The 14,007-nt window shown below is 40.8% G+C and overlaps 1 protein-coding gene across 1 annotated transcript in view; it reads right to left on the reverse strand.

The window, feature by feature from the left end:
• Nucleotides 1-14,007, reverse strand: part of nhsl2 (NHS-like 2) — a gene marked incomplete at its 5' end in the record, with an annotated part of 39,679 nt that overhangs the window by 16,641 nt on the left and 9,031 nt on the right. Inside the window, 2 exon segments of the mRNA XM_054601756.1 lie at nucleotides 2,079-2,328; nucleotides 5,584-5,726. Coding sequence (XP_054457731.1) covers nucleotides 2,079-2,328; nucleotides 5,584-5,726 — 393 coding nt within the window.

Genomic DNA, 14,007 nt, shown 5'->3' on the forward strand with positions numbered 1-14,007 from the left:
ATGGAGCAATGAAAACAGCAAATCATTCATATTATACTGGCCTCGAAAGACATTTATTTAGCATTTTCTTTTCGTATAATTTCCCATGACTCTCACTTTTACTGTCACAGGATGAACCGGCTCCCTTGAGAACGACACAAAATGTGTTAATCGTGTTTTTTGCTCTGAGGCATTAAGAGTGTAGAACAAAGTCAGCGATGTTTTCTTTCACAACAATAAAACCAATGACAGCATTGACATTAATAAAAAAGATTTGGTTTAACCACATACGTTGTTTGAAACGTTATACTGTGTCTTTTAAAATCAGACATCCAAAGACATCTAACAGCTGTCAAACAATGACTCATTTCCAAAACAATCTTATCTATTTAGTTTTAGATCATTTATCAAGGAACTTCATATTGAGGTCATAAATTCTGATAAAGTGAAGTGAAGCCTGAGGGTTTCTGGTTATGGCCAACAAACAATACCAACAAGCCCTTTCACAGCCCACTATAATTAACCTCAATCCAACCCTTTTACAGTTTCACTCACCGCCAATTGTGTGACCTTTAAAAACACAACCAACAATTATTGTCATTATCAGTTCTTCCAGTGGTTGTTTTTTGTGATTTTTCAATTAATTGTTTTGCATTTAAAATGTCAGAACATGCTCATAACAAGCTTTCACTTTGTCTGAACAACAATCTGAAACCAAAAAATTATTAAATTTACAAATATATAAAATAGAAAAAGAGGACTCGATTCTCACACAGGTACATCCTGTATCCAAATATTTCTGTCAATCAATTTATCAACTTGTTTATTTAGCTCTACTATGTAAACATCAACAAGACACCTTTAGCATATAAGCATCCTTCTCTTTGATTGGATATTCATCACAACTTTATAAGGTTTCCAAAAGTGATCTACCCAGAACCATTTGTTTCTGAAGAACCCTTTTACAAAGAAATGGGTTTTCAAGGGTTCTTTGTAGGACTAAGGGTTCCATTACCAACCGTTTTCATCCAAAGAACCCTTTCTGGAAGAAAGAGTTCTTCAAGGGGTGTTGTACGGGTGTTAAAAGATCCTCCCAGCCCACAAACCCTCCAAAAACTGTGATTGATAATCATGTTTGTTGTGGGTTAAGCTGCACCACATCAGCTCTGGCCCTTTAGAAACCTCATGACTAACCCTGGGGGGTTCTAGATGAAACCCTTAGAATAAAAAAGGGTTCTTGGGTTCTATACAGTGCGCCATGCGTACACTCCATTCTTTTCAGAACAATCAAATCAAACAAGAGGCGGGCTTTACTACTTTACCACTGACTTCCTGTTTTGATGCCGGTAGATGTGGTAGGGCCAGCTAGCTAGTTAGCTATTGGGCTGTTAGAAAGAGATGCTTTACCATAGCACCATAAGAAGGTGAAAAAGTTCTGGATAGAACCTCCACAGAGGGTTCAGGGATGAACCATTGCACCATAGTAGGGTTCTCTGTGGAACCTGTGAAAGAGTTCTCCTATAGGGACAAGCAAAAGAACCCTTTACGGTTCTTCTAGTAAGCACCTTTATTTCTCAGAGTGTAGACTCAGGATCAGTCTGGTCCGGGCAATGACACATTCATGAATTCCTTTTGAAACTGAAGCAGCTCCAGTCCAAACACTTCTAAGGCTAGAACAAGGAAATATTATGCTATGTATATTTATTTTGTCTGAAATATATCACGCAGCACCACCCCAATAACATTGTTTTCAAGAAAAACATCCTGGAGGTTCAGTTTGTTGAGATTGCATACCGATTGGATCTGTCGCACAGCCTCACCTTTAGGGTGACTTTTACAAGAACAAAGGGCATAACATGAAGGATAAGCCTTTAAAAATACATCCATCACCTCAGAAAAGGTACCGTCACATCAGCAACTTCTGAACGCGCCCTTCATCACAAAGAACACAGAGGTTATGTTCTTCTTTCTAAAGTTCATGTGTACTTTTCATACGACCGAGAAGAGAATGATTTCAGTATGTGCAGTACCTGAAACGCATCCTCAATAAAGTACCCATTGCTCTAAATGAGACCTCCCCACTTTAGTTTTTATCGTACCTGTGACGTCGAGCGGTAGGAAGTGACCCGGCGTGCGCCTCCCGAGCTGCCACCGCGGTTTGTCTGCGACCGGCGGTCCAATGGTAGCCAAGGTGGCGGTGCTGCTGCTGCTGTTGTTGCTGCTCCAACCCAGCAGGGGGCGTTCTGAGCCGCAGGGCGACGGTGTCGGGGAGGGAGAGGGGTTTGTCACGGACCTTAGTCCAAACACCGAGGAGGTGGTTTCATCGTCGTAGAGCTGTTTGGACGCCGGCTAGAGGAAGAAGAAAGGGAGTATGAGACGTGGTGAGCAGGCAGGCCTAAACCTGCAGTAATTGATTCTTGTTGGCCCCTTGGGGTCATTCAACAAGCTGTAAACACTGACAAAATGACCTTATAAACAGGGTGAGGATCGTGTTTGCAGACAGTCGCCTATTCACTCATCCAGCATTCATTTGAAGATGAGTTTCTGGGTACAAGGCAAATTCAAGTGCAATTAACGCTCCATTTTACCTCTGTTTTGGTCTCCACCAACTGCAGAGGGAAATTTTAGGCTTTTTAGCTGCTAAATGCTCCTGTGATGCTGACTTTAAAAGATACTAAAACATTGTAGAGTTGGGTGATAATTTTCTCTGGGTTTGTTACTAAAAACGAACAACCCTTTTCACATTATATTTAGTCATTTTTTCGATCTAGAATTCTGCTTTAAATCCTTTAAAACACAAATACACAATTATTTCGTGCTCCTAAACTGTATTGTAAAACAAATGTGTGATTCATAGAGGATAAGAGGACATTTTTGTAGACCCCCGTGGCACAAACCTGATTTCCTTTCAGTGATATCTCAGATTCAATTATCTTGTATCGTACTTTAAACTTCCTTCAAAGGTGTTTTTTTAAATCGGTGTTGTTGGATCAAGCAAAAAAAGAAAACTAAATAAACTCTAAATTCAATAAAAGCAAAAATCAATACAATCGAGGAGGCGAGACAGCCTGACGGAGGTCAACTACACATCTACTTCTACAAAAATAAAATGTTTAGCTCTCTTTAAGCTGCTTCAATGCCAGTGAAAGGAAGGAAAGGTAAAATAGATCGGAAGCGACAATAAACATTTATATAGCTGTTGCAAGAGAGCAGAAAACAAAACGAAGAGGGAGAAGAAGTGAGGAGGAAAAGCCAGGTTTTAAATCCAAGGCATAAACTATCGCTGCCAAACAGCCCTTGAGCGAAGTATTGAAACCCAAACAGCTTCGGAAGCTGCTGCATTGCAGGAAACACTCCAGTCTATAGCCTTTCTAATGAAATACTTGACGGAAAGAAAACCACGTTTATGTACTGTAGGAATACTCGCGGGAATATGCCAAAGTTCTAATTGAAATTAGCCCAAACAGAGAGAGGCATTAACTTAACAGAGCAGTTTAACAGCTTGCCGAAGGAAACGGAGCGCCAATATGCAGGAAATGTGCAGCCATCTTGCAGTAAAATCACCGTGGGAGTCCATCAAGCTGCCATATTGACACAGTTCGGTGGAAGTATGCTGAAAGCTATTAGCAGCAAAGGCAAGAGAGAGAAAGAATAGAAGTGGAAAACGTCTGTTTCATCAATGTGTTCAGTTTCTTTATCCTTTGTAGATAAACATAACTGACAAATAGCACTGATGCCATTTGCTATCCTAATTTCTGATCAAGCATTAGCGATATTTCCATCTGGAAGACACCAAAAGATTTGATATTCGTTTATGGAAACCTGCTGAGAGCGTCAAAAGGATGATGACTAATTCTGACAATTCTAACAAAAGGGGGGTTGGACATATTGTACAATAGTTTTCTTGATGAATCAGCTTTCGTCTTTTATATAAAAAGGGATGACAACAAAGGCAATGAGGCATTTTGTCACAACATGAATGTTAGCTAAAGCAGTATTAGTGACACTGGAATTAGTGTTTTAGTGATACAGGAACACAGAAATCCATTCAAAATGACATGTTATTTTAACACCAAAGTGCTTCTGGAACGAGTCCTAAAACCAGGAAACGAGTCAGAATGTTGTACTTCCAGTATGGTTGTCCAAAAGTCAATTGTATTTTTTAAGGGACTTGCGGTTTGATACCTGAAGTCTGTGTTGAACACAAGCTGAGGAGATATTCACATCTTGTTCTACCAAAAAAAATGTATCAATATATACAACTTTTGTGAATTTAGAAGCTTTTTTTTGTGTCATAAAAAAGGCGGTTGCTAACAAGTGTCTAAATGAGACGACTAAACATCATCACTAGAACTCTAGTCCTCCTTTATCTTAGTGGTGGTGACAAGAAGTCATGTGACCCTGGTGTAGCTCCTTTATAGCCTAACGTTAGCTTTATACTTATCATCAATGTTTATTTGCCACAGAGATTATTTTCTGTGATAATCCAAAATCCAATGGCAATATCTCCTTAGCTTTTGTTGAGGGAACCAGTGTGATGCAAACTTCCTGGTTGGCCTACAACAAAAACAGTTTGTTCCTGCAGAAATGCATAACTCTGCAAAATCTGTTTACAGTGCAGCCAAACAATGTGGGCAGAAACCATCAGTGGACGGTAAACTGTATTCAGAATCTCAAGCCAAAGTATTAATATCTCTCTCTGAGAAAATACTGGGCTACAAGTTAAAGTCCTGCATTCAAAACCTTACCGATGTATTATCAGATCAGTATGAAGTAGCAGGAGTAAAATGTTCCCTGTTAGTGTTTTACTATTTTATGTTTCTGCATTAATATAACTGCTGCATTAATGTGTTTGTTGCATTTTACGACTGTTTTTAACTTAATATACTGTTGGCTAGATTTATTTCAACAAACAGCCATGTTTTTGGCTTTGTGTCATTACATTTTCCGGCTTTTTAAATACTTTATTTTGTGAAGAAAGGGAGAAGAGATGGATTTTAGACTCTACTACAAGGACCAAAAAACGTTAGGAGAGTTCACTCTACTCTCCTTTAAAATGAGTAGGGTAACAAACGCAACATTTCTAAGTTTAGAGAGAAAATGTAGTGCAGAAATAAAGAGTGGAGGAGAGAGAAGAAAGGGAAGAATGAGTGAGTTTAGTGGGAATGTGAAGGCTGCTCTCTCGCTGCTCGGGGAGGAAAGTGAAAAAGATAAGTGAGGTGGACATGTGTGTGTGTGTGTGTGTGTGTGTGTGTGTGTGTGTGTGTGTGTGTGTGTGTGTGTGTGTGTGTGTGTGTGTGTGTGTGTGTGTGTGTGTGTGTGTTTTGTTTAGCTGCAAGAAGTCAGATGTTTTCAAGCTATAAGAGGTTTAGAAGTGTGTGTGTTTGTGTGTGTGGCCTCAAACAATCCTATATGACACTTGAACATGAGTGTGTTTGTTCACAGGACAGATGACATTTGGTGTGAGGGGGCGCCTTATGATCGAATAAGCATGAATGCACCGTGCATGTGTGTGTGTGTGTGTGTGTGTGTGTGTGTGTGTGTGTGTGTGTGTGTGTGTGTGTGTGTGTGTGTGTGTGTGTGTGTGTGTGTGTGTGTGTTTACCAGGAAGATGAAGTCCGGCCTCTTGTTGTTGATGGAGACTGGAGACCGGCTGAGCGAGGTGGACGTGTCGTCGGAGCTCTGCGAGGACGGATGCCGGAAAGTCTGACCGGTCAGCTTGGTGTCGTACAACTGCTCCTCAAAGTCTGCACACACACACACACACACACACACACACACACACACACAGACACACACACATATACAACAGTCAGCGTCAACAACATTGCACGCACACACAAAAAACAGAAGTGCACTGACCCACACACCAGATACCCTTTCTCTCAGGGCCGCGAGAGGTCGAGTTCGACTCCTGCTTTGCATCACCCTGCTGCTACTATCCTGCAACTTCTGCCTCCCAAAACCTTAAAGGACTCCTTGAGTTTCTTTCTGATCCTTGTTTTGTTTTTAATCGGGTCTTTTCTTTGCCTCCTTCTTTCAGTCACACTTCCTCCCGATATCTGACTGTTTCTCTCCGTCTCTGGCAGCTTAGGCTGACTCTCCCTCAGGCCATTGTAAACAGATTCCTAACCCCCACCTCCCCCTTTTTCCTCCCCCTGCACATACACACACACACACAAACATCCAGACACACTCACACACATTCCCCCTCAAAGCCCCTCAGCCAATCCTTTACCCCAAAACACACTCCCAACCCACTCCCCACTCATCCCATAAGCCCTCTAGCTCACACACACACACACACACACACACCACACACACACACACACACACACACACACACACACACACACACACACACACTCCCGGCACCATCCCGCTGTCAGCTTCAGTGAAACAGCAGCGTCAGTAAGGTACAGAGTTTAGGTTGAACTTGCTCTCTGGGACAATAAGGATTCTTTACCGGTGGCGTATTGTTGCCTAGTGACCGCGGGGGAAATGGGGGGGGGGGGGGGGGGGGGGGGGGTTGACAACAAACACCTCCCAACCCGACAAAAAGTGTGTAACATCTGTGCATTGATACTGGGGAAATGTAGTCATAAGTGGGACCTTTAACAGCACCAGAAAACAAAAATCAAAGGAGCTACTCCATATATATAAATATAAAAAATGCCACTTATATACCATTTGGCATTTGGATTGGTTCACTGTCACCAGGTCGAAATCTTTTACGGCACAACCATTTCTCAACCATTTGCGCAACAAAACAGGAAAAGGTTAGCGCTTTTGTTTTCCCCAGGAGTCATCAGTAGCTATACACATTTACCAAAAAGTATAAATGTAAGTTCTTGATGGTTACAACCCCTAGTAGGAGAAATGGCGGACGATGGAACGACAAAAGTTCTGGTAAAAAGCCAACTATATAGAGGTAGAAACATGACTGAATGACTGAATGCTAATGTTGCTCTGTATCTGTTAAAATAGTAAATATAGGCAACAGCTTGCCAAAACAACTTTATACAGTGATAATTTGTCAATGTTCAAACTTATTCTTCCCCCAAAAAATCCTCAATTAATGCTCCTTTAAATGTAATTCTATTACAAAATTGAAAGCAGTGCGGAATGACCTCAATGTTCTCAAGCTTATGGTCATTGTGTGCTTAAAGAAACCTGCTGAATTACCTTCCTGCATTATCCATATGGTGAAGTACTAGACTTTAAGGGTATATGCATCTGCTTTAAACTTTATCAGATGTAAGGCCGTTCAAATAAGTCCACAGTCTACAAAATGGAAAAGTTGTGGTGTCAGATTCGAGCGACTGCAGGCAACGTGGGCGTGTTTTGGAGTCACGAATAAAAATTAATAAACGGTAGCAGCACAAAATACAAGAAGATAATGATGAGGTTCTTAGATGCGGGCAGTCGGTCCATCCACCCACAGATTTTGTGCATTTTTCTTTTTAATGGCATTTGGGATCTTTGCTGTCTCTCATCCGCTCAACTAAAAAGTGCCGTCAGCAGGAAAAAACATCACACATTCTGTTGTGTAATTCCGACTCTAAACTTCAGAGAAAAAACACAGGACAGCTTCTGCTGCAAACATACAAAACAACCTTCAGTGTGGATTTAGATGAAATATAATGTCAATCATCATTTTCAGCTTTTTGGAGGCTTTTCAGTCCAGTTTGAAAAGCACAAAACAAGGATTTCGCTTTAAACACGCGTCATTATATCTTTTGGAACTGTTGTTTTTGTCATGAACACTTTTATACGGAACACTGTACAGTGAAAAGCAGGTAGGGTTTTTCTGAGCTTAAATACATAAATGCATAAACTACTCGCGTTGTACATAACGGGTTGAGATGTGCCTCTTTTTATATTCATATGAACTTTATTCCACCTTTCAACCAGCGCAGAGAAGATCCACTCCTTTTGCTCTTACCTTTCACAATAAAAGCCCTAAGCGTATATCATTCACAGGCGATTTTTTGGCGTTTTAGTGTCGTTCATTTGTCACTCCTCCCTTTATCTAAAGGACTTTATGCTGATCCTAGTTCTGGGTCCCTATAGAGAGACACTGACAACAATTTTCCACCATATATTCACGGTTAGATTTTATTCTCTACTGGTTTTTGTGGGAAATACAAAAAAGCAAGTGAGGAAAAACGAGGGGCAGATGGAGAAAAGGAAGAGAGGAGCTGCTTGGGTGGTCGAGATGCTGCAGAAGTTCTGATGGTTTGGAGTTTTTAAGGAACATGCACGCCAACAAGGCGCAGGATCTGACCAAGAAACAGGCCTCCTTAGAGTTCACCAATTTAATCTGGTTGGAAATAAATGGTCCCATGTGGAGGAATTGAAAAAAAATATACTTCATGAAAGGCATTAATCCCAATGAGCCTCATGCAAGCTCCTGATTACTCACACACAGTTAGAGTGGCAGGGCCACAACATGACTCATACAGTATTAGCTGTTGTGGTGTTCTGCAGCTGCAGTGTACAGTATGTTCTTGCATTTATAGTATTTTGAAATGCTGTGCCACTTTTAAATAGAATGGCTTTTGAGTAACAACTATAGACTGTATATAAGGAGTCGATGTAGTCGTCCTGATGTCACACATTGGTTTGTGGACTACTCTTTTGAGGCCTGGAGTTCGGCTTTTTGGCCGTCGCCATCTTGGATTTTGGCTGTATCCATCTTGGTTTTTTTGAAACCAGTGAGCCATATGACCATATTTAGACTGCCATCTTGGATGCCATCTTGGCTTTTGGCCGACACCATCTTGGCTTTTGGCTGTTGCCATGTTGGTTTTTGAAACCAGTGAGCGGGAGTGACTAGCTGTAGCCTAGCACTAAAGCGTACCCTAAAGTGATTGAGACCATAAGCTCATGTTTACAATGTTTACTGAGGGAATAAATCAAGAGAGAAGTAGAGTCATTTTCTCATAGACTTCTATACAACCAGAGGAGTCGCCCCCTGATGGACAGTAGAGAGAATGCAGGTGTAAGACACTTCAGCATTGGCTACACTTTTCAGGACCGGACGTTGTCATCAGGTGACAACTACTGAAATAGCTTTATTAATGGTTTACTAATGCTTTATAGTCAGCTATAACCATTAATAACTTTTGGGTTGCCAAGTGGTACAAAACAAATCATTTTCCATTGGAACACTGTCTTTTTAGCTCTTGATGGATTATTATACAAACCCTGTATTTACTTTTTAGCATTTATAACTGCAGATGGCTTACTAACTTTGGTGTTAATTTATTGAAGTGAGAAATATTTTTTATTTTGATGCCTTTATCAACATTGACAACTGCAAAATCGGTGATTCTTCTATCAGTTTTCTCTTTGCAATTAAAGTTTGAACATAAATATTAATGTTGACATGATAAACCGAGCCAATTCCTCACAAAGCTATTAGACATTTCTCTTCGTAAGTGCTTGCTTTAAGAAAACACGTCCCTGGATATTTGTATTCATAGAGGCATATAACACAGCCGGTGCTCATGATAGAGAACTGTCTATTTTGCAGTGTTAAAAATAATTGAGCCTCGCTGCCGGCATGCAAAAAACAGCATGATCAGCGGCTTGGTGAACAGAGAGCAGAAGCTAAAACTTGTCCTATTCAGACTGCAGTGACCCAGAGAAGCGAGGCGTCAGCAAGAGTCCGAAGACACAGGGGGTGAACAGACTGATAGAGAAGAGGAAGAGAATGAGGAGGAGGTGGAGGAAGGATAAATAAGGCTCATAAACAACATATTGTCATAACCATCTGACGCTCTAGGTTAAGATCTATAGTCAGTTTTGGACGTGACAGAGACGGAGTGTCAGTTTCCACTCGCTACATACTGTCTTTTCAAAATAGACTTCCATGTTCACAAGAAATGTATAGTTTCCCCTCATTACATGCATACGGTCTCTTTGCTAAATAAACTTCCACTTAGTTTTTAGGTTTCCTTATGCAAGAAATGTACTTGGTAAGGCTAAGAAAAGATTGTGGTTTCGGTAAAAAATACATACGTTTGTTTGTTACGTAACAAAAGTCTGGTACAATAAGTCAACTTGGTTTCCCACGGGACACAAACAATGATCTCCTGGTGGAAGGTCCTGTGTTTGTTTGACCCGTCCAACCACCAGCCCCACCAGCACGATCTGGACTTATTCGTTGTAATTTCATCAGTTTTTGTGACCGTCTATTAACGAAACTGATGAGTTTACATTGGAGTTACTTAAAAGCCTGGTGCGTCTCAATAAGGCACTTAAGGGTGTCTCGGTGCATCAATATCAGACCCCAAGGGCCACTGAACAAGCGTCTGTATTTAATGAGTTTGAAGTGAGAACGGATGGTCATAAAAGAGATGCAGAAGAAGATGAAATAAGAGAAAAACTGTAATCAAGGCGCTAAATTGGACCATGTCACTGATGTAGGAAAATGACATGAGAGAAGATGTAGAAGGTAAAAAGGGGACAAACTTCAAAGAGTTTGAGAATATTAGAGAAAAAGAGCAAAATGAGAAATGAACAGACATTAAGAAGAAGGAGGATTACAGTAGGACGACGCAGCAAATGATGAAGAAAAGGCAGCAGAAGAAGATGTAGGTGGAGAAGAAGAAGTGTTGAACGTCATAAGGGTATAAAGATGAGGCAGTGGAGGATGAAATATTGGAGAAAAGCTGCAGAAGGATCAGGAAATAAAAGGTTATGATGAGAAAGTAGGTGTAGAAAAAGAAGAGCGTGGAAGAGGAAGAGGAGGAAGGGACTTCACACAACATAACACCCAATCTGTCCAAAAACTAGCAGCACTAACAGAGTAGGAGATGTTTGTTGTGGACCGAAAGGTGGGTGATGAAGAGATATGAAAAAATAGAATCCAACATGTTTATTCTGCACTCTGCATGAGTACGGCGAGATGAATAATAATATAAAATAGCGAGCCTATGGTGTGTGCATAAGCGCATACAACATAAAAGAAGAATATGAAGAAAATATGCAACCAAAAAACCAAAGGTTAAACCACAACCTAGTAACCCCAAAGCTGTCAATTATTTATCCGTCAAAAAATGACAATTTATGGAGCATAAATAAAGCCATTGCAATCAACAAGCCTATTTTTATAGAAATCATCAAATATCAATACCCTAGTTCAGTAGTGGAATGTAAGTATTCAAGTACTCTACTCAAGCTCAACTCCGAGGTACCTCTACTTTAAATGAGTGTTTCCATTTCTATGCCAATAAACCATTTTTTAAACTTTTTACTGCACTACATTTTGTTGGACAACTAATCAAAAACACATCTTTGAAAAAGTATTTTTAAAATAACCAAAATGGTAAAATTGGCTCAGTTTTTGAACATGCTGCCTAAACAGTAACGGATCAGTACAAGTAACGCTGTTCATTCAGTACTTTTAGTTATGATACTATGAGTGCATTTCGCTGGTACTTCAGTAACATTTAGAATGTTTACACTCTGGTATTGAAACTTTTACTCACATTAAGGATCTGGATTCTTCCTCCAACACTGCCAAGTTACTCACTCATCCGCCTGCCCCCTTTAAAAAACTAAACTTGTTTCTCCAGTTAAAATTGTGAAAACACGCTGTGGATCTTTCCTCTGACCGGCAGGAGTTTGAGTCCCGAAAGCAGCAGAGGAACTAAAGCGAAAGAAGGCGAGGGGAGGTAAACAGTTGTAGATCCATGCTTCAGATAGCAGCCATGGCTCCACAGAGTGCATGACTGCAGGGCACTGTGGTGAGAAAATGAGGGAGGGGGGGGGAGGTACGATGCTATTGGGGGAGCTGGGTGTAAAGGTATGTCGGTCGCTCCCACTAATGCCACACACACAAGACACACACACACACACACACACACACACACACACACTCACAAACAGCAGTTAAGCACGACCTACCCCCACCCCCTTTCCTCTGTCCAGACAAGCAGGCCAGGCACTCATGCATCACTAACCTGTATATTGTGTGTGTTTGTGTATAGGTGTGCATGTGTGTCTCTAAATTTAGGTGCTTGTGTGAATTGTGCTGTGAGTGCACAAATGTGTGTGGTTGCCCGTGTTTGTAGCCCACATTAGGCTCACAGATCAACATGTGTGTGAATAAACTTTAAAATGGAATTTAACAACTTTTTTTCGATTGTACAAAAATGTGCATATTTGTGTGTGTTTGTGTGTGGATACAGTGCATCCATTCACAGATAATCCCAACCATCCCTGACAATATGCGCCCCGGTTGTGTCAAATTTGGGTCACCCTTTCTTCTCCACGAAGACGAAAAGGGGGGGAAGACAGAAAATTAACAATACTCCTTTCACAGCAGAGTGCTTGTTTGTCTGTGTACACTATGGGAATACATGTGTGTGTTGGAGCGCATGTCATGTCTTCGTCCTTCATGATTTAACACGCACAACTGATCAATCCATTACACGGGGGGGAAAATGGGAGGAAGGGGGGCTGGTGTTTGTTAGGATGTGTTTACCATGAGAGCGGATGGATGTGACCTAGAAGGACAGATTTGGTCGGTAATCGGCCTAGTTTATGTCGGTCATGAGGGGTTATGGGGTACAAATTTCAGCTCTTATTCTTGTCAGTTAATCTTCGCCAATTTGCAGATGACTATCTGTTGTTTTTATAGTAAAGTGCATGGGAGATTGCTCCTGTTGTGCGTTCTCTGCACCAAACTTAAGATGGTCAGCTGAAATTCTTTTCACTTAAAAAGTGAACCGAAGACACGGTTCACCTAGTATTCTTAACCTATAATTAGCTTCCAAATTTACTGATTTTTGCAGCGGTGATTGAAGTCTATAATCTTGTCTGTTTTTACATTCAACTCATAGTTTGAGGAACTGCAGACATCTCTCAGTGACAACAAAACCTGATGTCTTGTGATAAATCCCTAATCTGATTAGATAAGAGGTTGACACTGAAGATTTCTTTGTTTTTGTTTTAATGCAGTTAGGAGTAATTGCTTCCTGTCTCATCTTTGTTCAGTGATTTTTGTCTTAGAAAAAGTCCTGTTCTGTTTCGATCTTACTTTTACCACTGATGCTTTTGAAATTGCCACAGTCTTCCTCAACCTTACTGATCTGGCTCCAGTTTGCAAAAACAGAATTTCTGAATTAATCTTGAGGAAATAGTAAGGCGTTATGAACCTGTGTTGAAAATCCATGGGTGTATCTCTGACCACCCTGCTATGATGATTTGATGGGGCTATCCGTTCTACTCCTATTCTATTTCTATGGGCTGACCCCATATGTCAAACTTTACCAAAAACCTCTAAACCGATCCAAAGCATCTTCACCAAGTTCATTTGAGGTTTTTTTTGGTAGGCTGAAATACCGATGTTATAGCATTTAAGTATCACACTTCAACCTGTGTTTGAAAAACTTCCTTAAAAGAGCCCCGAGGAAGGAAACAAGACAGATGAGTTTGTCTCAAGTAATTTACAGCGATGTCACTCAAACCAAAAACTCTACAGAGAGAGAATCGGAAAAAGTGAGAGAGAGTGACAGTTTGGCCAAACAGACTAATTTCCTGGGGAGAAGAAAAGGCAATATTTCATGGTTCTAAAAGAGACTATAAAGGTCACTCAGTAATAAAAGTTCAAACAATCTATAAATCCTCCAAAAAGGGCTCCCTTCACCGTCAAAGCTGTGTGTGTTCTCTCTGTTCGTGAGCCAATTCTGTCCAAAAAATGCTAAACGCCTGCTTAAATGAAACGCCGTGTTAACAGATCATTTGCATAAAATAACTGTAAAAGGCATTTAAACTCGACATGCACAGCATTTGTCATGTAGAGTCAACTAGTGCAATGCCCCTTCAAAACGGGCCGATTGCTTGGCCTCCGGTGTTGATGCTTGTTCAAGAACCGCTCGTCCAACCAACTTCCCACTCGACACTGCACATCATTGGGTCTTAAGCAGCACACATAACAAGTGTGAAATTGATCAGATGAACGGATGTTGAGAAAATCAAATGACACACATACATCCATGGACAGTATATGTAAAA

Source organism: Anoplopoma fimbria, chromosome 7 (genome assembly GCF_027596085.1).
Source record: "Anoplopoma fimbria isolate UVic2021 breed Golden Eagle Sablefish chromosome 7, Afim_UVic_2022, whole genome shotgun sequence".
NCBI classification, from domain to species: Eukaryota; Metazoa; Chordata; class Actinopteri; order Perciformes; family Anoplopomatidae; genus Anoplopoma; species Anoplopoma fimbria.